Source organism: Dipodomys ordii, unplaced genomic scaffold, assembly GCF_000151885.1.
Source record: "Dipodomys ordii isolate 6190 unplaced genomic scaffold, Dord_2.0 Scaffold17, whole genome shotgun sequence".
Classification (NCBI taxonomy): domain Eukaryota; kingdom Metazoa; phylum Chordata; class Mammalia; order Rodentia; family Heteromyidae; genus Dipodomys; species Dipodomys ordii.
The window spans coordinates 19,102,302-19,126,234 of NW_012267233.1; the positions used below are offsets into that span (position 1 = coordinate 19,102,302).

The window sequence follows — 23,933 nt, forward strand, 5'->3', positions numbered from 1 at the left end:
CCTGTGATCCCAGCTATGAGATAAAGGATAAAATAGGAGGATCAAAGTCCAGGCATGGGCATGGGCAAAAAGCAAGACTTTATCTCAGAATACCAGTACATGTCACTAAGTACTTTCTCCTGATGTCAGGAGGAAATACATTTGACTGATTCTTTGGTTTCCAAAGCCAACAAGGCTTGTGGACATTTAACATTGCAGTGGAGGTTTTATCTTTGAAGGGAGGGAGAGGGTCAAGAAAAGTAAAAAGCATACATGCTGTGAAGGAAGATGAAAAATTGTTTCTCCTCATTAGTAACACTATCATGAAGAAATCTAAAGGGCTGTAACAGAAAAGTAAAAGTACTATTAAGTGAGTTTAGCAAGCTCCCAGGAAAAAGAGCACTAAAGGATCCATTGTGTTTCTAAATACTACAAGCAACCAATTGGAAGCAAAATATAGAAAACACTATCCACACTAGCATTAAAGATTAAAAACAAACTTCAGGAGCAAGTTTACAAAATATATGTCCTGAAAACAGCAATATATCTCCAATAAAAATTAAGGAAGACCAAAATAACAGAGACATCCCAATAGATAGATAACCTTGGGATTATTAAAATAACAATTCTCAATATAAATTTAACACAACCTTGGACAAAAATGGCTTTCCCATAGGCTTTTTCATAAATATATCAAGTTAATTCTAAAATTTCCACGGAAATACAAAAGTCATAAAAGAACCCTAACAATTTTTACAAAAAATAAAATAAAACTGGAGGTCACAGGCATTCTTTCAAGTTAACATCAAGTGGGAGGAATCAACATGTATAAAAAATACATGTTCATATTATAAAGACATATAATCAAAACAATGATACACATATATCACTGGAAAGAATGAACAGTTCAAAAACTGACTCATATATGTATGATTAAGTCATTTTTCCATCAAAGTTCCAAGGAAATTCAAGTAGGAAGGGATAAAGATACAAAAAAAGAGAAAGATCTCAATTATTACCTCATAATTAATGAAAAAATATATCATAGACTGAAATGGCAGGAGTAGAAACTGTAAAATTTCCAAACATGGTGAAGTCCTAAGTAGGACTTCAGATTAGGCAAAGGGAAAATTCCTGGGGGGGCCATAGCTCAGTAATAAAGGGCTTGCATAGAATTGAGTCATGGCCTAGATTCAGCCCCTAGCACCTCAAATAAATAAATAAATAAGTAAATCTCAGCCAAACCATAGGGGGATAGTTGGACAACATCACAATTTAAAAAAAAAAAACAAAAACAACTTTCCTCTTCAGAAAAAATTGTTAAGGAACAGTTTAATCACAGTCTTGGTGGAAATTTTTTCAAAACAAGTATTTCATAATGGATAAATAACTTCTGTAAGAAATTTAAAACAATTATTTTAATTTAATACCAAAAAGTCAGAAAAACAATTTTTTAATCAGACAAGAAACGTGTATAAACCAGACATGGTAGAACATGTCTGTAATTCTGTTACTTGAAAGACATAGGTGAGAGGATAATGGTTCAATTTCAGCCCAAGGAAAAGCTGAAGATTCTGTCTGAAAAGCAAAATACGGCAAAAAAAATTTGGAGCTCTGGCTCAAATGGCAGTTTGCCTAGCAAGTGCAAGGCCCTGAAATCTCTAGTATTGCTTCCCCACACCAAAATAAATGTACATAAACTTCATGAAGAAGCACTGGTGGCTCATGCCTATAATCCTCAGGAGGCTGATATCTGAGGACAGCAGTTCAAAGCCAACCCAGGCAGGAAAGTCCATGAGACTCTTATGTCCAATTAGCCACCAGAAAACAGGAAGTGGTAGTGTGGCTCAAGTGATAGAGCACTTGCCTTGAGCTGAAGAGCTCAGGGACAGCACCCAGGCCCAAAGTTCAAGCCCCACAACCAACCAAAACTAAAAAACAAACAAACAAAAAACTTCACGAAGAATATATGCTATGTGATATATATATATATATATATATATATATATATATATATATGTATGATCATATATAAAAAAGATATTTCCAGGACTGGGAAGGTGGCTCAGTGGTAGAGTGCTTGCCTTGCATGTATGAGGCCCTGGGTTCACTTCCTCAGCACCACATAAGCAGAAAAAGCCAGAAGTGGTGCTGTGGCTCAAGTGGTAGAGCACTAGCCTTGAGCTGAAGAGCAAAACATAAATAAATAAATAAATTTTTAAAAAGATATCTTCTGTACATATCACCCGATGTAGAAGAAAAGAAATAACTGTATTGTCAAAACTCATAGAACTCATAAACTTTATAGACCATGATAAAGACAATTGGCCTCATGAAGGTTAGAATGTGTTTGTGACTTTAACTAAGTATCACTATCCCACAATACTGTGAAATTTGTAAAATGTATGTAATCACTTAATCCCAATAAAGGAAAATTGCAAAAAAAAAAGATATTTCATTTGTATCAGGAAAGTGTTCATTATAAATGAGGAACAACTACTCAACTCTTAGGGGGCTAAAACTTAAAAAGTTTAATAATACCAACTGTTGGCTAGGATGTGGAGCTACTACAATATGCAAATTGCTGTTGGGAATCCAATATAGAATAGCCAGTTTGGAAAATAGTTTGGCAATTTGTCCAAATTTAGATTTCCCTTATATTCATCAAAAGGCGCTGCTCATGAAGTTAAAAGGAAAATATTCTAAATGCATAAGATATGTGGCAAAATAATCAACCCAGATAACATAAAGACTTTCTACACAGCAACAGTAAAAAGACAAATGATCCCATTAAAAAAAAAAAACAAGTTTTAATGTAATTGTGAGAACTGAATGAAGTTATAAAGAAAGACCTTTTGAAAGTGACCAAATACTCTTCATTTATGATCTAAACACTGTATTTAGCATGCTAGGAATTGGTGTTTAAAAGCTTCTTAACTCATAATTGGTCATTGTTCACCAAATCTGATTATCCTTCTACTTAGCTTCTCTGCCTCTAATAAAGACACAGTGCTTTGACCCTGGTCATCTGCTGACCCCTTCCAGGGCACCTTGTCAGCAATTCTTACCCTCAGCAAGTGAGGTTCTGTCTTGTAGTGGTTGGTGCTCTCACCGTTGCCAATCTAACTGGCTCTATGACTAAACTTCCAAGATGCTAGATCACCTAACATGCTTTTGATCACAGGTATACAGATACATAGTGTCACCTGACGTGCAGGTTCATCCACACTGATATACTTGAGAGATCATTAGCACTTTAGTCCTTTGACTGTAGATCCATTACCAAAATAGATGCTCTTCTCTGGCCCTGGGGTCCAAGTTCTCCAAACTCTGTCACATTACAGCATCAATAACTGTCAGAAATCGTGGTAGAATAAAAACTGGATTCCATCTTTTAAAAAGTCTTACCTAATCTATTTTTAATAAAACCCATAGAATTTTAATCCAATGTGATGAATAAAAATAGATCAAAGTCTATGTTAAAATGAAACACAATAATGAGAAGAGAGTCAGACAGAAATCTTAGGGTCACAGAAAAAAAAAATAAGAGGCCAAAAGGAAGAAACAGAAGAGAGAATCAGGCAGAGAAAGACAAAGTGATGACTAAGACAGAGATTAGAAAGAAACAGAACCAAAAATGAAGTATTTACAAAAACAGAAGGCAGAGATGGAGAAAAGTTGCAAAATCAATGACAGAGGTGATTGGCCCAAACTCCACATGTGGAGCAGACTCACTTCGCTGTCTTAGCCTTCAATTTCAATGAGTCCTTAGAAAATGGATGGAAGTTACCAGCATTACAAAAGAACAGTCAATTCTCAGTACCATCCTTCTGTTTCTATTTCCTCTCTTAAGCTGATTTAGGTATTAGCCATGGTATACTGAAAAAGGAACTGAAGCTCAAAGACAGAGGCTCCTAAAGAAGAACTTTCCTTCTTTCCTCAAACCTCAGTACAAGATCATACCTAAAAGGCATGAGGTATGTCTTCCTTACTCATTTAGTGACATTATCTCTGAGAAAATATCTCATCTCTTAAGTCCTCAATCTACAGAGCACTAGAGTCTTGGCTATCTCTAGTTGAATCACGCAGAATGAGATCTGACACAGGAAACTCAGCAGTGTCTATATAAATGGTTCTATACAATACATGTATACTTACACATAGAAATTCTACTCATGTTTATGTAAGTACAAACTTTCATTAAGAAATTTGTTCACAGTATTAACAAAATGGTTCTAATGACTTTCATCTCAATCTACTCTGTCTCCAGTATTCTCAATCTCATTATCCAAAGTATTCACCAGGGCAATAACTTCTATATCTAATAAGTAAGGTATTTAGCTCTTGTAAATTTCAGCTACTTTATCTCCTACGTCATCTTCAAAAGGAAACCAAACAAGTTTTCTATCCTCTACTGTGCCAGTCACATCAAATTACTTTCTTCATTAAAACTTTCAATGAAGGGCTTGGAAGGTGGCTCAGTGGTAGAGCACTTGCCTTGCATGCATGAGGCCCTGGGTTCCATTCCTCAGCACTACATAAGCAAAAAGAGTGCTAGCCTTGAGCTGAAGAGCTGAGGGACAGCGCCCAGGCCCAGAGTTCAGGACCACGACTGAACCCAAAAAAATAAAATTTCAATGAAAAGGATTAACATCGAACTCCCTAGTTACACTTCAACCCTCCTATTTACTAGTTATTTCCTAGTCTCTCTCCCTCTTTTATCCACATCAAATTCCTTGTAATTCCCTAAACACTTCTGTTTTCCCCTCAAACAGGTCTTTATTCAGGAATGTTTATATTGCGTTCCCTCCCTTTTCTCCACATCTAGAGTTTTGCAAATTCAGCTGTAATTACATCTCATCCTTCTCTTTCAATGTCCAATGCACTTGAAATATGTATTTATTATTAATTATGTCATAACCTATGGTAGTTATTTAAGTATCTCTGTCATTACATTATGAGTTGTATAAGAACAGATTGTCTCCTTTACTTTTTTAAGTATCCCGGGGTATAGAACAGAATCTCAGCATGACTGGACCCAATAAATGTGGGAATATATAGAAACATACCTTTCTGTGCTTTAATTAGTTGTTTTCCAATCTCTAGAGTCACATAGGCTGTGCCATTTAGAACGATGTCAGTTATGGTCTTCCAAGCATTAGCAGAAAGTCGTTCAGTGGGAGAAATAAAGTTTCCTGCTGCATTGTTTATCACAATCTAATAAATGAATAAGGCCAGTCACAGAAAGTGTTCAATGCTCCAGGACTTTTATTTGTGCAACTTATTAATTCAAATAATATAATACAGCTGAAGTTTATAGCCAGCTACAAAATAATACCATTAGATATGTGTTGGTTCTATATTTTTTTTGGTTCTATATTTTTTGAGTCTGTTAAAAACCTCCTGTAATTTCCCAATTTCAGAATCCTAACCCTTGTCTTTAGTGAGGGTAGACTCTATAGCCAAGAATACAAATACAGGTTAAAAATACTTTATTTCAAGGTATCTCAAGAAATGCCTTATAAAAGTCAGGGACAAGTGGCTTAAGTCTGTAATCTCTGCTACTCAGGAGTCTGAGATCTGAGGATTGTGGTTCCAAAATAACCCAGGTAGGAAAGTCATAGAGACTCTTATCTCAAATTAACTACCATAAAGCTGTAAGCAGAGCTGTGTCTCAAGTGACAGAGCCCCAGACTTGAGCAAAAAAGTTAAATAATAAGGGATAGCACTTGGGTCCTGGGTTGAGTTCAAGCCCCAGTACAGAAAAAAATTTTAAAAAGAAACAAAACCTTATAATTCCAGTGTCATTTTAACGTTGTGAAAGTCTTCATTAGTGACCACTTCATTAACAATATTCTGCTTAGTCCTATGGCAGATTCCATAAAATTAGCCTGTCTGAAAATCTTTAACAGAAAAATGCTCTCCTTGAGATTACTAGAAGAATGGTTTCTCTTTCTAATAAATGAACCAATAACAGCAAAATATTCATGTCTTAAGTCTTACAAGGAGAAATGTGGCGTTTCCCTCAATTTTCCTTGTTTGTATTATTCTCCACCACCACAAGAAATAATCAAAAGTTATTAAAAAAAGACACACAAGTCATCAATCATTTAAACTAGATATTGTGCTCTTAGATAACTGCTCTCATTATTTCATAATCTTATTAAATAAAGTAAAATCAAGTTTCTTATACGGTTATAAATGTGCTTTTGAAGTATTTCTGAAAGGAAATGATGTAGCAGTCCAGCTGATCATTTCTCTGCCTTAAGCAAAGTTGGGATTTTCCTAAAGCCAGAAAGTAAGTGCCTTTCAATGCAACCCTTGCTCACATCAGTAGTTTATTTCCTTTGTATCTTGGTGGGTATTTTCAACATCAAAAGGCTTGTGTTTTGGCTTCCTCTCCATTATACTTACATTAGGATGCCCTGCAACTTTGATCAGTTCCAACACAGCATCATGAACCATATCAGGATCCCTTACATCACACTGAATTGCATGAACCTGCAAAAGAACAAAGAAAAAAGAGCCCTACATATTCCAGGCTTCCTAAAGCAAAAGCATGAATAAATTATTTAAAGACATTACAACTCCTGAATTTAACTTAGATGACTGTGTCTTGATGTACCTTATTTCCAGTCTGAGAAGAAATTTCTTCTGCAGCAGCTTTCAAAACATCAATCTTCCTAGAAATAAACACATGGAACTTTGTATAAGTTTTGCATTATACTTTTACTTTAAATTTGTAAGTTAAAGAACACAGAGTATCTGTAGCTTTAAGAAAGGCATTTTTGATAAAGCATGAAAAATTATATCTACACACAAATCACTTTCAATGAGTGCATCTTTCAAAAGCTAAAATTCAGGCCAGGCATCAGTTCACACCTGTAATCTTAGCTACTGAGGAAGCAGAGACCTGAGGATCATGGTTCAAAGCCAGCTTGGGCAGGGAAGTTCATGAAACTCTTATCCCCAATTAACTACCAAAAAAGCCAGAAATGGCACTGTGACTCAAAGAGATAGAACTCTAGCCTTGAGCACAAAAACTCAAGAAACAGTGCCAGAGCTCTGTACGAACACACACACAAAAAAAGTTAAAATTTAAATAATGTTCATATACCTGTTACTAATTCAGTGAATTAGTCATTTCTACATCAGTTACTTGGGCATTTTCTATATTTACTTAATAATAATCATTATATTTGTTCTTTTACCCAGGCCATTTTGAACCTTCAATTTGTAATATTAGTAGGTTTCAGCCTAAACTTAAGAGGTTAGACAACCTATATTCATTCAGTCTCATGTGCTTGAAAGAAATACTACCTTAAGCATGTAACTGTAACCCACTGGTACATCACCTTGACAATAAAATGTTTTTAAAGAAATACAAAAATAAACTACAAATATAAACTATACAGTATTAAAATAAAAATACTGTTTTAAAACATTACAATATGAAAACAAAAATGTTCTAGCCAATTTGCATTTCTGTGTGACACAGTGAAAAAGGTACATTATTTAAAATTGGAGGGAGGGATAAATTTCTTGACTAGCTTTTAAAGCTCTAGATTTACATAGTTACCCGATATTAGGATATGCCTCAATAAGAAGTTCCTTAACATGCTCTTATCCTTCCTACATTCAATACAATAGATGTTCTGAAATATCTGCCATCTTAAAGAAAACAGAAGGATTATAGCCATTATCCTAGTATAAGGTTAACTATCAATTAAAGCAATAATCACAATCACTACCACTAGAAACAAAGCATCCTCACTGTACTTTGTAACATTATCACTGGTTTTAAATGTAAACATCATCACTTTGATAATTGTCATTATTTTTGTTTCAAATGAATACCTGATTTTTTCAAAGATTTATTTAATCTGTATAATACTGTACAGATTTTAATCTGTATAATATTTTATAAAATTTATAGATTATACTTATATAATTTATCATTTTAATTTGTCTATTTTATACATGATTTGCACCATGCAAATTTGCATCATTTGCATATGATACAAATCAAACAACCCAAAGAAGTTTCTTCAGTATTGTGGTAGAGAACTTTTCCAATAGACCCTCAAGTACCCACTGATATTCACTTACCGGCTGGCTATCACACACTCAGCCCCCAGGCTGGATAGAAAAGTTGTCATTGCCTTGCCAAGACCAGTACCTCCTCCCGTAATGAATGCCACTTTTCCTTGAAAACTATTAGGTGGTAACATAGGTTTTTGAAGTGGTGGAAAAAATTTAGACTGTGGAGCATTGGTAGTTTGATATAGTATTTTTGTTCCATAACTGAAAGACTAAAACGAAGAGAAAATGAATTAAAACATATACATATATTGCCAAAAGTAAGATGAAATTTTAAGATTTATTCACAAATTCAATATTAATCAAATTCTTGGATGAATGCAAACTCTTTGTAAGCATATAATTATTACATATTATAGATGATATGTTATATATTATAAAATCAATTATTATTCTTTTTTTCAGTGTTAAGTAACATGAGGAAGTGGCTTAGAACAGGCTCCAAGATAGGTGCTGGTGGCTCACGCTTGTAATCCTAGCTTCTTAGAAGGCTAACATCTGAGGATCATGATTTTAAAGCCATCCTGGGCAGGGAAGTCTGTGAGACTCTTATCTCCGATTAACCCCCAGAAAACCAGAAGTGGCACTGTAGCTGAAATGGTAGGGCACTTGAGAAAGGGTCCAGGGTCCAGGCCAAGAGTTCAAGCTCCATAATTGACAAAACAAAAGAACAGACTCAGGAGCTTGCAGGCATGGAAAGAGAGATTTTCTGTCTAGTCTATTAATTCTACTCTCTGAAGTGGTAGAATTTCCTCCATATAATAATAAACTACCATCAAGCTATTTAACCTCTGTGTCTCAGTTTTTTTCATCTGTAATATGAGGACAATAAAAGAACCTTCTTAATAGAATACTGTAAGGACTACCTATGTTAATGTAAGTTAAATAACATAGCACATATTGAGCACTCTATAAATGATTTACATGTATCTTGCTTAAAGTTTCAGAGGAAAAAAACTTACACAAAATATTTTTGTCTGTTAAAAGAATATTCCTTTAGGGCTGGGAAGGTGGCCCAGTGGTAGAGCACTTGCTTTGCATGCTCGAGGCCCTGGGTTCGATTCCTCAGCACCACATAAGAAAAAAGCTGGAAGTGGCACTATGGCTCAAGTGGTAGAGTGCTAGCCTTGAGCTGAAGAGCTGAGGGAAGCGCCCAGGCCCAGAGTTCAGGCCCCATGACTGGACCCCCCCAAAAAAATGAATAAATAAATTTAAAAAAGAATATTCCTTTATAAAGTTTATCAAATCAAAGGTTGGCTTGCTTTTTTTTTCCTTTTCTTTTGTATCAGCACTGGGGCTTGAACTCATGGCCTCGTGCTCTTGCTTAACTTTTTTCCCTCATGGCTAGCACTCTACCACTTGGGCCACAGTACACTTCTGGCTTCTTACTGGCTATTGGAGATATAAAAAAAAATCTCTTAGATTTATCTGACTGGGACAATTTTGAATGGCAACCCTTAGATCTCAGTCTCCTGAGTAGCTAGGATTACAAGTGTGAGCCACAGATGCCTGACTCATGCCAATCAATTTAGAACCAATGAAATATCTGTTATATCTAAAATAGAAAGGAAAAACAATTTATTTTAAATAAAAAATATATTGCTGTATTTTGTACTGTAAAATTATTTTTTTAGAATGCAATAATTTCATTTGTAAAATCTGAGAAGAATCCAGGTGGTTTACACTTATATTTCCATATCATACTACTTCTGAATATCACTTATATTCTTTCCCATCTTAATTACAAAAACAAATTTTAAGTGTTGACCATAAGAAACAATAGGACCTAACATTTATTAAGGTGCTATAACCATCAAGATTATCCAGTGACTACATGAAATAGGCATGTTTTGACTTCATTACACAAGAAGGACTCAGAGTAGTCAAAAACACTGAAAAAGCTTAGGACCAACATTCACAGATAGGTTGGCAGGCTCCTGGGTTTTCTTATAACTACCTTGCATATTGCCCATGTCTATACTCTGAGCACTTGCAAAGCTTAATGATCACAACATTACACCAGGGAATTGTGTTAGGTCCCCTGTTAGTTAATGGTAGCAAAATCAAAGCTCTGCAGTTTATCAGTCCCTACCAGAGTATTTCTGTAAGTTAAATAAGCTACCATCACTTTATCCAGGTTATCTAGAAATTTGCCCTAATAACATGGACAATGACAGAATAAATTAACTGGAAATTGCCCAAGAAAATGCTCAGAATGTGTGTAATAGCAACTAAGGTTGGAAAAAAAAAGAAACGTGCAACATGTTTTTAACATAGAAATAAATTATTGGAAAAGACTAGAAGAAAATACTAGTAAGCAATAGAGTGAATCTTAACATATGCCAGTGTCCCCAATGATCTTTCATCACATAAAAATACTTTTAATAAGGTAATTTTGCTTTCATTTTATAAAGGAAATTGGAGTAGAGAAAAGTCAAATAACATTTACTAAGTCATGAAGAATGACTCAAATCCACAATTTGTTTGACTTCAGTCTGTCCTTTATGGTTATTACCTCTAAATGATGGTATTACAGACAATTACCTGTTTCCATTTAGTTGTTTCCATTTAGTTGGGTTTTAGTGTTTTTAAAATTTTTCTCAATAAATATAGTTTATTTCATAATTGGGAAATAACAGTATTAATGGACAAAATTTTAGAATGTATATAAATTAACTGGTGAAGATAAATTTGCAAATCTGGTCATGTTCCATGCCAGCCATCATATTTCTCACAGCTTCATGTTGACAAGGCATTATTATGCTTTGGCATAATAATCCAAGCAACCTACAATAATCTTTTTCTACATAAATGGCAGTTTTACGGCTGCCACCCGCCCCCAGAACTATTAACTTAATATGATGATTCAGGAAGTTTTCAAGAATAGGCTGGTAAATTTGTCACTACCTAATAATAATGAAAAAATGCATTTAAATTTATAGACTCTATCATGAATTTTTACTTATTCAGTTCTAATTTGTATAGAGAATTTGATGTGAGGCTTTATGAGAGATAATCAATATATGTATGTACAACCGTTAAACGTTTTTTAAAGGTATTTCTTCTGACCTCCTAACTGCTATAGGATTTAATGCAAAATATATTACATTTAATAGCAACAACAATCCTAGTGCCTATAATGTAACAAGATCATTACATGAGGCATACCTATTTACCTTATTTTATTCAAATAATACTGATCTTAGGATTTTACTTCCCTACCAATCCAAAAGTGAAAAAAAAATCTGACACACTATTTAATTCACAGTTCACAACATATATATGAATAAAAATTCAGCTATCTTTTGGTCTAAAAGTTGTTCAATATTAAGACAACAGAAATGCTCAGGCCTTAATGAATTATGCCACACTTGATTCTCTAGTTCTCCAAAAGCCATACTAAAAAATCCACAGTTTGATTTGGCCATTTGTTTCTAAATTTTAAAGAATGAAACTAAAATACACTTTCAACAATGTTTAAATCTTGTTTGATGACTTTTTTAGAAATAATTTGCCTAGAAATAAGTTGTTGAAAAATGGGAACAATACCCTTCATATCAAGACTGATTTCTGCATAAATCTTTGGTGACAAAATTTTCAAAATTCGCTTTAAGTCTTTCAATTTGAGCAATGTTTATTTTTAGTGTTAGAAGTTCTAAACCCACCTCAAGCAGACTGGCTCTCACCTACCTCCACCTCTGTAACTCATTAGTCTCCACACCATATAAACAGTATCTTCTATCTTCACATATCCCTAATGTATAATACCAAAACTAGCAAGTGGCTATCATGCTTCTAATTCTCAAGTGGAAATATGTGAAAGTGTTGACCCTGTTCCTTCCCTAGAAGATGAAAATTGTGTATCAAGGATATTTATACTTAAATTACTTTAGGATTTGGGTTAGTCATGAAATCCATCCTAATAAACTACTGATGTCTTCTACAGTCAATAATACAAAAAAAATCAATTCTTGAGGAAGATGTTCAATTGAGTATATAATGCTCCCAGTCGACCTTCATAACTCCATGGCTTTTCAAATTTACCACAGAGAGATAAGCTCTGCACTTACTAATCCTTCAGCATTCCTCAAACTGGAAAATCTTTTACCTACTAGCCTTTGCCTTAACTTTCCCTTCAGCCAGAAATTCATGCTTTAATTATTTAATAAAGCAAATGCAATATTTATCTGTTGAAACTATAAAATATCATTAAGAAATTAAAGAAGTTGGGCATGTGGGTATACACCTATAATCTCTATAATGCAAGATGAGATAGAGATTGGAGATATTAAGGTCCTTGAGACCCACTTGGACAAAAAGTGTGAAGCTCTACCCAAAACAATATGTATAGTTTAAAAAAAAAAAAGCTTGGGGGCATGGATTTATTGGATTAATTGGTATAGAGCACCTGCCTAGAAAGTTCAAGACTCTGAGTTCAACCCTCAGTATTACAAATACATATAAAAAAAAGCCTAAAGAAATTAATATATATTGTGTGCATGAATTAGAAAACTGCATTTTGGAGACCAGGAATGTAGCTTAGTGTTAGAATGTTTGCCTAGCATGCATGAGGCCAGGCCACATAAACAAAAAAAAATTATATATACCTATTTATTTATTTATTAAGAAAATTGCATTTTGTGTGGAGGCCAATATTTCCCAAATTGACCTAGAGATTTAACAATATCCTTATCAAAATACCAGTTGGCTTTTTGCCAACTGAGATCTTTTGAGATCTTTTCATACTGCTTGAGTGTTCAACATATTCTTTAATTAGTATTTCACTAAAATAGTTAACACAAAATAATCATATATGTAAGGCCACAATATAGGAGTATAGAAGAAATCAAAGCTATACAAGAAAAAATGGAATAGAATAAGTTTCATACACATATGCACCTTACTTGAAGTATAAATACTTTATCTTCAACATTTTCTGTATACTTATAGACAATGATATACTTCCACATTTATTTAGAGACAGATTCTCAGTGTCTATTGGTTTGGGTCAAATGAATTATTTTAGATCAAAGTGACTATACAACTTTCAGAGTAAAAGCTTCCACAGGCTAGGCCTTAACTATCATGTCAGGTTAATAAACACCAGAAAACTGTATTTTTCAAAGGATGAGTTTGAAGAATGCAAGTTATTGAATTCCCAAAACACCTCATGTTTTTCTATATATATTCCTTATATATTAAGCCTCCCCTAGCTATTTCCTAATTCATTTTGCCCAGATGCTAGAAGTCACTTCTTTGTGCTATATATGCTTTCTTTTCATGCCCAGACCATAGCCACTTCTAACAAGGGGTGGTTCCCAGCAGGAGGCATCTGAACATGGAAGGAAAGCTATAGAGGATATTCTAGTGAATGTGCAGAAAAGAATAGTACTGGATAATGAAGAATTGCCTCAATCCAAATGCCAATAGTGCTCTTGCAAACGTTAAAGAACTGAAGTGCCCAAACTATCATATGCATGGCTAGACACAGGCCACGTTAAGCTCATGCTCTCATCTGTGGATTTTCTGACCATGTCTATGCTTTAACTTAAAAGAGGGGGCATTGCACAGGCTGCTGAGATTCTAAGCTTCTGCACAGCACAGATCTCGTTGCCACAGCAACTTGAAGGTAAGGCAGAACAAATATAAAAGAAAGTGCCTCGCTGGACTCCAAGCTAAATGCCTAGTCTGAATCACAGTTGCTGGTAGCAAGGCCAAATTACATTTGTGTGTAATGATATATAGCAATGAACTAGGGTCCTTGAAAAAGTAGCTTCTCTGTGCTACAGGGTGTGCTTTCAACTTTTATGATACTTATTATCTGTCTGCAGTTAAATGTAGACTGAACAGATTCTTCCCAATAGTATGCAATCTAGGAAGAGAAATTAGGAGGCAACTTAAGGTATTTAACCAGTCTTCACTAACATCATCCTTGTGAGTCACTTCTCTCTGATACCCTGTTACCTGAGTCAAACCTTACATGATTTGGGGGGGGGAACCAAAAACCAGAACTTCTGCCCTTTTTTATTTGGGAATTTACTTTTGTGAGAAGATATTAAGGAAAACACAATATTATAATTAGGTACAGAATTCCTTCCTTTATTTATTTCAACTTTTTACTGTGCATCTGCTGTGTCTTGAGCACTGTTTCAGGCAATGGCAATATAGTATTGAGCAAAAACAGATAACTAAACCCTCAGGAAGATTCTATCTGGAAAGACAAGGAACAAATAAAGTGAAATTTACAGTATATTAAAAGCTGATATGTGCTGCAAGTAAAAGAGAAAAAAAAACATTGAGAACAAAAAGGATAGAACACTGCTACATTAAATAGGTGGTCAGAGAAAGCTTCTCTGGCAGTGACATTTTCAGCACAATACTAAAAGAGGTGAAGGATGAATCACAGTTCCCAGGAAGAGATGAATATGAATTGAAGCTCTAAGAAGAAAATGGGCCTAGTGGAAAAATGGCAAGAAGGTGGTATGGCTGAAGTAAGAGGGAAGGAGAAGTCAACAAGACAAAGAGGACCAGATCGTGAAGTCCAAAGTCACCACAGTAGACACATGCATAGTAAGAAACATTTGCACTGGGCGCCGGTGGCAGAAGTTCAACAGGATTTGCCTTAAGTTCTTAGAGGATTATTCTGGATTCTGTGTTGAGAACAGAATGTGAGGAGTAGAGCTAGAGACAGGGAGACAATGTGGCACTTGCAGATCAGGCCATACAGAGATGACAGCTTAAACCTCGATGCTATCAACGGAAGTGGTGGGAAATTGGCAAACTAAGTTACTTGGAAGGTCCTGAAAGTGAGGATATAATGAATTATCACTGGGAAAATATTGACCAGTTCCATATACTTCTTCTTCAGTGAAGCCCAACCTTATAAAATTTTGACCTTTTTCACTAAAAGTGTATAAACATATCTCTGGTGCATTGAAAAGATCAAGACCATAGGAGTGACAGACACTTCAAATAGAAGACGTTACTCTAAATGACAGCTGGTGAGGGTGGCAGAAATAAAGAGGGGGGAAAGCATATTCTACACACAAAACTATCATGTAAATTAGCCTGTACACACATGCTCAGTACATAGAAGTGATGAATAAGAGGAAGATACTGTCGATGAAATGACTGCTAGACAGGAAGCCCATAGTGAGGATAAGGAGCTCTTTGTTAGAAGTACCCTGTCTAAAATATACATATGGCAATATCTAAGGTAATTCGTTTTGAAGCATGAAGAAAAAATCAGGGCAAATGGTAAATGGCAGCAGCATTTCATGATGTGAGTGATTGTGAGAGCTTACAGTTTCAGCACTCCTTTTATGACACAGTGTCTTTCCCTTTGGATCCACTGATTTCAAAGGTCTGTTACCTCACAACATTCACAGATCCTGAGGATCTCCTCTGGTCTCCAGCCTCCAGTCTCTGCACACCCCAAACCTCCTACACAGCTCTCCAGGTGGGACTTTTCAGATAGGGTCTCCGGCTTTGCCCCAACTTAATGGTGATCATCCTTTCTTTGCCTTCCAGTAGCTATGATGACAGGTCTGTCATCACACCTAACTCCTGTTCATAATTTTCATGGCACTGTATCAACCCAGCACAGGTCAGTCTTTCCTTCTCACAACCTCTGTCTTCAACCATCCACCAAGATTTCTGTTACCTCCTAAATATCATTCTACTTAAAGTCTCTCCACACCAATACTACTTTTGTTAGAATCACCTCACTTCTCATATGGAAAAAGGATCATCAAAGGTCTGCCACTTACTTCCACTTTGACCCACTCCTCTACCTCAAGATAAAGCTTTAATATCTTCATGGGACCCCTAATCTGTTCAATAACCTGTCTCATGCCACCTGCTTTCTCGCTACCAAAAACCTCAAGTCTGGGCCTTCCACAGGCCACTCCCCCACCTAGAGCTTACTTAAGCCTTGGTAACTCCTATTCATCGTCTGATAACAGCTTAAACATATACCAAAAATACCCCTAGAAAACCAAACAATCCCTAAAGGGGCAGTGCTTGTTTCTTCCCCAGTCCTGATGGGGAGTTCAGTTAAGGAACTCAAACCTTCTTTCTGCCACCTTGTTGCAACAGAGATGGTTGAACTCACTAAGAAACTTAGAGTCTATCTACTCTCATTGCGGAGGACTAGGGCTTAGACAAATGGCCTCTTGGGAACTAGCTGTTCCCAGAGAAAAATGTTGCAAACTCTTCCTAAGAAGCCAAAGCTGCCAAATTGAGGCAATGTCCAGATAACAGACCCAGTTGGCTGTAAGAACAAGTCCTTTAAAAAAAAGTGATTCTGGACTGAGAAGGTGGCTCAGTGGTAGAGTGCTTGCCGTGCATGCATGAGGTCCTGGGTTCGATTCCTCAGCACCACATAAGCAGAAAAAGACTGAAGTGGTACTGTGGCTCAAGTGGTAGAGAGCTAGCCTTAAGCTGAAGAGCTGAGGGTCAACGCCCAGGCCCTGAGTTCAGGCACCAAGACAGACAAAAAGGAAAAAAAAAAGTGATACTTAGGAGCAGGTGCTGGTGGCTCACACCTGTGAACCCAGCTATTCAGGAAACTGAGATCTGAGGATTGTGGTTAAGAAGCCAGGCTTGGCAGGAAAGTCCATAAGATTCTTGCTGAGGCTCAAATGGTAGAGCATTGATTTTGAGCACTCAGGGACAAGGCCCAGGCCCAGAATTCAAACCATGACTGGCCAAAAAAAAAAAAAAAAGTGATTCTTGGGATTCATTTTACAGATTAAAAACAAGGTGCTTTGTTTTTGTTTGTTTCTTGCATCTTACAAACACATTTTATTCATGCCACATAAGAAGTGGTGCTCCTACAAGTATATATACAGCAATGTTCTGTGTTCCATCTAACAAAGCTTGCTTAAACGTGCAGGCAGACTGGCGTGTCGCTTCGTGCATTCAAAGGACCTGGCTAATGATGGCCGTGACAAGTTGCAGGTGTGGAACTTTTTAAAGCCTTACTTCTTTTATCAGCACGCCTGATCTTATACACAATGAAGCCCATCAACCCCATCCCTACCCAGATCTCCTGGTAAACCTGGGTGTAGTAGTTTCAGGGGGACCCAGACATTTTTCATAAAGCTTTGAAGCATCTCGACAGGACAGAGGGCTCAGACCCCACCAGACACCACAGCCATCTTCCAGGAAAGATCACGAACCACCACAGGGCCCAGCAGGAAGGCCAGGAGCTTTGTGTTTTAAGTCACATACACACACAAAATCAAAAGACCTGTGGTGTCATTAGGCTATAAGGAGAAATCAGGTTTTGCTTCTCATATACACATCCTGAGTACATAACACACAGTAAATGGCCATTTTAAAAAATCTAACTATGGAAACATGCTCTAATATGTCATATACTCTATAACACCAAATCAGTTAAAGAAAACAAAGCTTTTTAACTTCTACACACATACCATCCTTTAGGTCTAGACTACACTTAAGGACCTATAAAATCCAACTCCTGATTCAAAAGCCAGTTCTAGGATAAATTCCAGGAAGCCTCCTTCCCTGAGACCAGGCAGAGAGGTTTATAATTCAAAGCCTTTCCCTTGTTAGACAGGCAGCCATGTGAGCCATGTTTCCAGATATTTTTATTTTTGCTTTGGCTGTTTTTCAGATAAGGTCTTCCCTTTTTGCTGGGGCCTGCCCTTGGACGATCCTCCCACCTATGTGTGGGTTGAGGTGAGATCTGGCTGTGCCAGGGCTAACCTCAAACAGATTTCCCGCACTCTCATCTCCACCTCCAGAGTAGCTGAGACACTCAGCTCACCCCTTAGGTTTTGCTTTTGTTTCCTTTTTATGTGGATTTGTTTTGTGAAAATTCATTATACAAATGGAATCATATAGTGTCATATCCACTGAGATGGAGTTGAGGGGCAGGGAGAAATGCATGCTGTGAGAACTGTACCACAGACCCAACCCGAAGAAATGACCTGCTCCTTCTGGAACACATTTTTCTTTCCAAACAACTACAGAACTTCCCACTTCGACCTTAAGACCAGCTTTTGACTGCTGCCAATAAGCGTTTGTCAATAGCTACAAGTGGGCAAAGTGCCAATGAACTTCATTCCAGAATAACTTTGTGGGGCCCTTCAGCCTGTGACTTTATGTCTAGGATTAAAATCCTCTTGTTTATTCAAAATGTCTATTGGAGACTGATCTCTATATTTTTAAGTCTGAAGTTTGAATTAATGACACGAACACATAGGTAAATCCTCATTTAAAAAAAAAAAGATTTCAGTTAAGACCCACGTTCACCTACAAAGCTGTTCACACAGCCCAGCCCTTGGTCTTCAAGGCAGTAGTTGTGACCTGTCCTTCGTTCCCTGTTCTTTCCCTATCTTTCCACCGATTTACACACAGCTTTGAAAGTTGGAGGAGGGGGGAGAAGGCGGGTAATAAGAAACTTAGAAAAGCACCTATCTCCTACACAGCACAGACGCCAACTGGCGTCCTCGCTCCCCACGTGGGCCTCACCCCTCCTAGTTGGATCTCTGCAATCTCCCAGCGCCCAAGCCCCCATCTCTCCCCTAATGATGAAGTTAGGGTCCCAGCCCAGCTCTCCACGCCCGGGACACCCGCTCTTCAACCCCTGAGCTCTGCGTCCAGCCCCTTGGTCCTGGCACCATGGGTCCCGGCCGGGCCCCCAACCTCTCCAGCCGCCTTACCCGCTGTGGACTAAGGCCCCAAGTCAGCTGGGACACCCGAGCACAGAGGACCAGGCCGCGCAGCGCCATGTCGCCCGCAGAAGCTGCAAGGCCCGGAGGCGGGACAGAAAGGACAGAGTTCTCGGAGGCGGACGGGGCGGGGAGGCTACGCGGCGCGCCCTCCGCCCGCCCCGGGCCCCGCCCAGCCACTGCTGCCGGCTCCCCCTGGGCGCCCTGGGCCCCAAGTGCTGGAGGGCGGTGGGAAAGGTGTCCTTGTGAGTGGGGACACTTTGATGCCTTATTAAGTTGCCAGATTGCAGGAACACGTGACGCGCGCCGTCCACCGAGGGTTAGTGCATCTTTGCAGTAATTCATGTTTGCCTTAAATCCATGTAGTAGAGCATCTCCTAGTGCCCGGATAATATCTCGGATTTAAACGTGGCCTCGCTTCTCCGTGTGTGGGGGGTTGGGGGGGGGGCGGGTAAGCCGTCCCTCCCAGACCTCGAGATTTGGAAGGACACAACGCCGCCTATTGCCGAGTTGTGGCTCAGACCGTCCACCCTTTGCTAAGCGCCTACAAAAGCCAAAGCAGACGCCTAAACAATTCACCCTTGAAGAACAGGGGTTGGAAATGCATGAGTCCACTTAAAGGACTTGTCTTTTACTTGAGATCTGGGCGGGATGGGGAAGAGGGGCCGGGACCTGCCAAAAAGTGTACGCTAGCGGGTTCTCACCTATAATCCTAGCTACTCAGGAGGCTGAGAGCTGGGGATCCCCGTCCAAAGCCAGCCCGGGCAGAAAAGTCCGTGAGACCAGAAAACCGGAAGTGGCCCTGTGGCTCAAGTAGTAGGGCGCTCTCCTTGAGCTGAAGAGCACAGGGACAGCGCCCAAGCCCAGAGTTCAGACTCACTCACAACCGACCAAAAAATAAAAAATAAAATAAATGTATTCTGGGAACACAGAAAGAAATAAAAGATAGATAGAAGGAAAAGGTATATATCGAATGTGAAAAGAGTATGTTCACTTAGTAAGGTAAAATATAAAATATAAGTAAAATTATAGTCTATAGCCAGACCACCCGTTCAGTTCTGGATCTTCTCTGATTTTGGCAGCTAAGCAAGATAAGGTTTGGTTAGTACTTATTTGGGATATTATGCCTTTAAAAGTTTAATTCATCAAAAGTTAGATCATAAGCATGCCATTGCCTTCATGTGAAATGTAAGAGAAGGTCAAGCCACAGTATTGAATAAGAGCTGCATACAATCAGCTGTAGGGATCTGTCCTTCAGTAAGCCCAGATGGTAAGTATCTTTTAAAACAATCTATAGCATCTCTCACTTCTTAGTTCTTCAGCTCCTACTGTATGCAATACATAATACACAGAGAATATGATAATCAGATGTTTATTTTGTCAGTATATAGTAGGTATTAGTACAGTGTTTGGAGGAAATAGGACTGTCTTTTAAATTTACTATTCCTTTTCACCATATCTAGCATAATAGTGATCCCTCAACAAACGTATTCAATGAATGAACAAACACCACTGCTGATGCTATTTTCTAAATATGGTACCATAAGAATAACTTAGAGGCTGGGCGTCTGTAATCCTAGCTACTGAAGAAGCTGAGATCTGAGGATCGTGGTTCAAAACCAGCCAGGGCAGAAAAGTCTGTGAGACTCTTATCTCCAATAAACCACTAGAAACCGGAAGTGGCCAGCGGTAGAGCACTGGCCTTGAGCTGAAAAGTGAAGGGACAGCACCCAAGCCCAGAGTTCAAGCCCCACGACCAACAAAGAAAAAAAAAAAAGAATAACTTAGAGGAGAACTCCTCACATTGACTGGAGCCACTAAGGACTAAAGAAAAACAAAAAAGGCCATTCCATAAGGAATGGATTATGGCTTGAGCATTCTGAGAGCATAATATCCGCAGAGGTGCTGGAACAAATTCCTGGTGGATACTGAGGGCCCATGACTTGTCAATTTTAAGAAGGTGGGGGATGTAACTGTATTTTGTGATAGTTGTACTGTGTTTTTTAATTTTACATGTCCCCAAAGCCCATTTATCAACAGCTTGGTCCTCAGCCTGTAGTGGCACTGGAAGTGGGGCCTTGTGAGACTTAAGTCACCAAACACCAACTCTTCAAGGAGCTACTGGTATCCTAACACCTTCTTGACTCTCTTTCTTGCTTCTTTGATGCCATGACTGGTAAGCAGTCATCTTCTGCCATGTTTCCCTTTATTAAGTACTATGTTGATTATTAAGTTTCAGGCCCACAGCAACAGGGCCAAACAACCACAAACTGAAAGTTCTGACACTCTGAGCCAAAATAAATGTTTGTTCTGATGAGCTATTTGTCTTGTGTATTTTGTTAAGGTAAAGAAAAGCTGGATAACACTACTTCTCGTTGTAAATTCTCTGTGCCTTTAATGTATAAAAATATTTTTAAGGCTAAGTAAGTCTCTGCCAGCTTGCAACACAGTGTGATACCTTCATTAGGACTTAAAAACCATCCCTTTATATGTAATCATAAAGGAAGATAGAACCCCTATCTCCTTTAAGAATAAGAGCCTAATGTTCCTTGGCTCCAAGTTACAAAGTTACCTCCTCCGTAAAGATATGAGAACTTTAATTTTCCTTTGGGTCAAACCATTAGCTACCACAAATGTCACTCCAATTCCATGTGAATTTAAGGCAAATTATATATGACAAATGTTGCTATAACCCCTTTTTTATTCTTTTACTTTTGTTTTATATATATATATTTTTTTGTTGGTTGTGGGGCTTGAACTCTGGGCCTGTGTACTGTCCCTCAGCTCTTCAGCTCAAAGCTAGCACTCTACCATTTGAGCCACAGTACCACTTTCGGCCGTTTCTGCTTATGTGGCGATGAGGAATTGAACTCAGAGCCTCATGCATGCAAGGCAAACACTCTACCACTGAGTCACCTTCCCAACCCTATTCTTTTATTTTTTGAGACAGGGTTTCACTATGCAGGCTAGACCCCACAATCCTCTTGCTGCAGCTTCTCAAATATGGGGATGACAGGCATGCACTACTAGATTGTTTTTTTATATATATTTTTTTACTGTAAAGATACTGTATAGAGGGGTTACAATTACATGAGCAAGGTAATGAGTACATTCTTATCCAGCATTGTTACCTCCTCCTTTGTTTTTCCCCTACCATTCCTTTCCTTCCCACCTCCCCAACTCCTCTCTCTCCACTCCCCCACCCCACAAAATTGTAAAGTTCGAATTCAGCATACTGTCTTGTACATCTCATTGTTACAATGGGTCAATCTGTATCCTTATTTCAGCATTTTGTTATTTCCCTTCCCCTCCCCAAATTAGAAAAATGCATATACAAGATGCAGGACACTGGAATCAAATACAGTGACAACAGAGGTTGTACCATAGGGAACAACATACAAAGAAACACAAAAAAAATCACATAGTACTTTATGAGTACATTAAAAAGAACAACAAGAAAGATAAAATCTCTTGTGTCCCTATCTTGGGGTTCATTTCACTTAGCATCAGGTTATATGCTCATATGTACATAGCTTTTGACCTTTTCTGCATGTCCTATACATATACTAGACCCAGAAACACAACAAATCAAAGAAAGGTTGGACAAATGGGATTGCATGAAACCGCAGAGCTTCTGTATGGCAAAGGACATAGCAAGCAAGATCAATAGAAGCCCACAGATTGGGAGAAGATCTTCACTAGCCATACAGCAGAAAAGAGTCTCATATCTAAAAATATACTTAGAACACAAAAAATTAAATTCCCCAACAACAAATCCTTAAACAAGTGCCCGATTAATAAGTGGGCTAAAGACTTAAAGAGAGACTTCTGTGAAGAGGAAATAAGAATGGCCAATAGACATATGAAGAAATGTTCAACCTAACTAGCCATAAAAGAAATGCAAATCAAAACAACATTGAGACACCACCTCACCCCAGTTAGAATGTCTATAATCAAGAACTCTAATAACAACAGATGCTGGAGGGGATGTGGCCAGAAGGGAACCCTACTGCATTGTTGTGGGAATGTAAACTTGTTCAACCACTTTGGAAAGCAGTATGGAGTTTCCTCAAAAGACTCCACATAGAGCTCCCCTATGACCCAGCAATCCCACTCTTGGGCATTTACCCAAATGTTTACAAACAAGACCACACTAAAGCTACCAGCACAACTATGTTTATTGCAGCATTATTCACCATAGCTAAGATATGGAACCAACCCAGATGCCCCTCAGTAGATGAATGGATCAAGAAAATGTGATACACATACACACACACACACACACACACACACACACATACACACACACACAAAATGGAATTCTATGCCTCCACAGAAAGAATGATATAGCCCCATTTGTTAGGAAATGGAAAGACTCAGAAAAAATAAGTGAAGTAAGCCAAACCCAAAGATCCCATGGTTTCCCTTATCTGCAATAACTAGATTGGGTTTTAAAGTTTCCTTGAGCTGCTTTTCACAAGAATGTATCAAAGAGCCGGGCGCCGGTGGCTCACGCCTGTAATCCTAGCTACTCAGGAGGCTGAGATCTGAGGATCGCAGTTCAAAGCCAGCCAGGGCAGGAAAGACTGTGAGACTCCTTCTCCAATTAACCACCAGAAAACCGGAAGTGGCGCTGTAGCTCAAGTGGTAGAGTGCTCGCCTTGAGCTGAAGAGCTGAGGGACAGCACCCAGGCCCAGAGTTCAAGCCCCACGACCGACAAAAAAAAAAAAAAAAGAATGTATCAAAGATGTTTTATCTGCTTCTATTAAAAAAAAAAACCACTTTTTCTATCTTTGCAATCTCTTTAACAGTGTGAAATTCTGGCTCAATTCTTATTCAGTAATAAAACTGTTTCTTTTCCACCTTTGTGGAAAGGTTTTCTGGAGAAATTTGAGATTTTGTATTTTTATTTTCTCAATATTACTGAGCTTCAGGCAAACACTCTGGTGCCTAGTATTAAGTTGTGTAGTTCTCATTGCCTGGATAGTTGGATAATGAAGAACCATGTCTTCTGAAAATGGCTAGAAAAATGTACAGCAATTCTCTATTCCCTGTAGAGAGAGAATAAAGTGACCAAGGAATTCTTTGATTAGTTTCTGTCTCATAACTGAGGTATAATCAGTAAAGCCTAGCTGTAAGGCAGCAGTACA

At 38.0% G+C, this 23,933-nt stretch overlaps 1 protein-coding gene across 1 annotated transcript in view; it reads right to left on the reverse strand.

The window, feature by feature from the left end:
- Decr1 (2,4-dienoyl CoA reductase 1, mitochondrial) overlaps positions 1 to 18,869 on the reverse strand; it is a 33,137-nt gene extending 14,268 nt beyond the window's left edge. Inside the window, exons 1-5 of the mRNA XM_013012415.1 lie at positions 18,774 to 18,869; positions 8,089 to 8,291; positions 6,605 to 6,662; positions 6,394 to 6,480; positions 5,049 to 5,196 (exon numbers count right to left, since the gene is read on the reverse strand). Of these exons, the coding sequence (XP_012867869.1) occupies positions 5,049 to 5,196; positions 6,394 to 6,480; positions 6,605 to 6,662; positions 8,089 to 8,291; positions 18,774 to 18,842 (565 nt within the window). The 5' untranslated portion in view covers positions 18,843 to 18,869. The remainder of the gene's footprint in view (positions 1 to 5,048; positions 5,197 to 6,393; positions 6,481 to 6,604; positions 6,663 to 8,088; positions 8,292 to 18,773) is intronic.
- Positions 18,870 to 23,933: the final 5,064 nt, after the last annotated feature.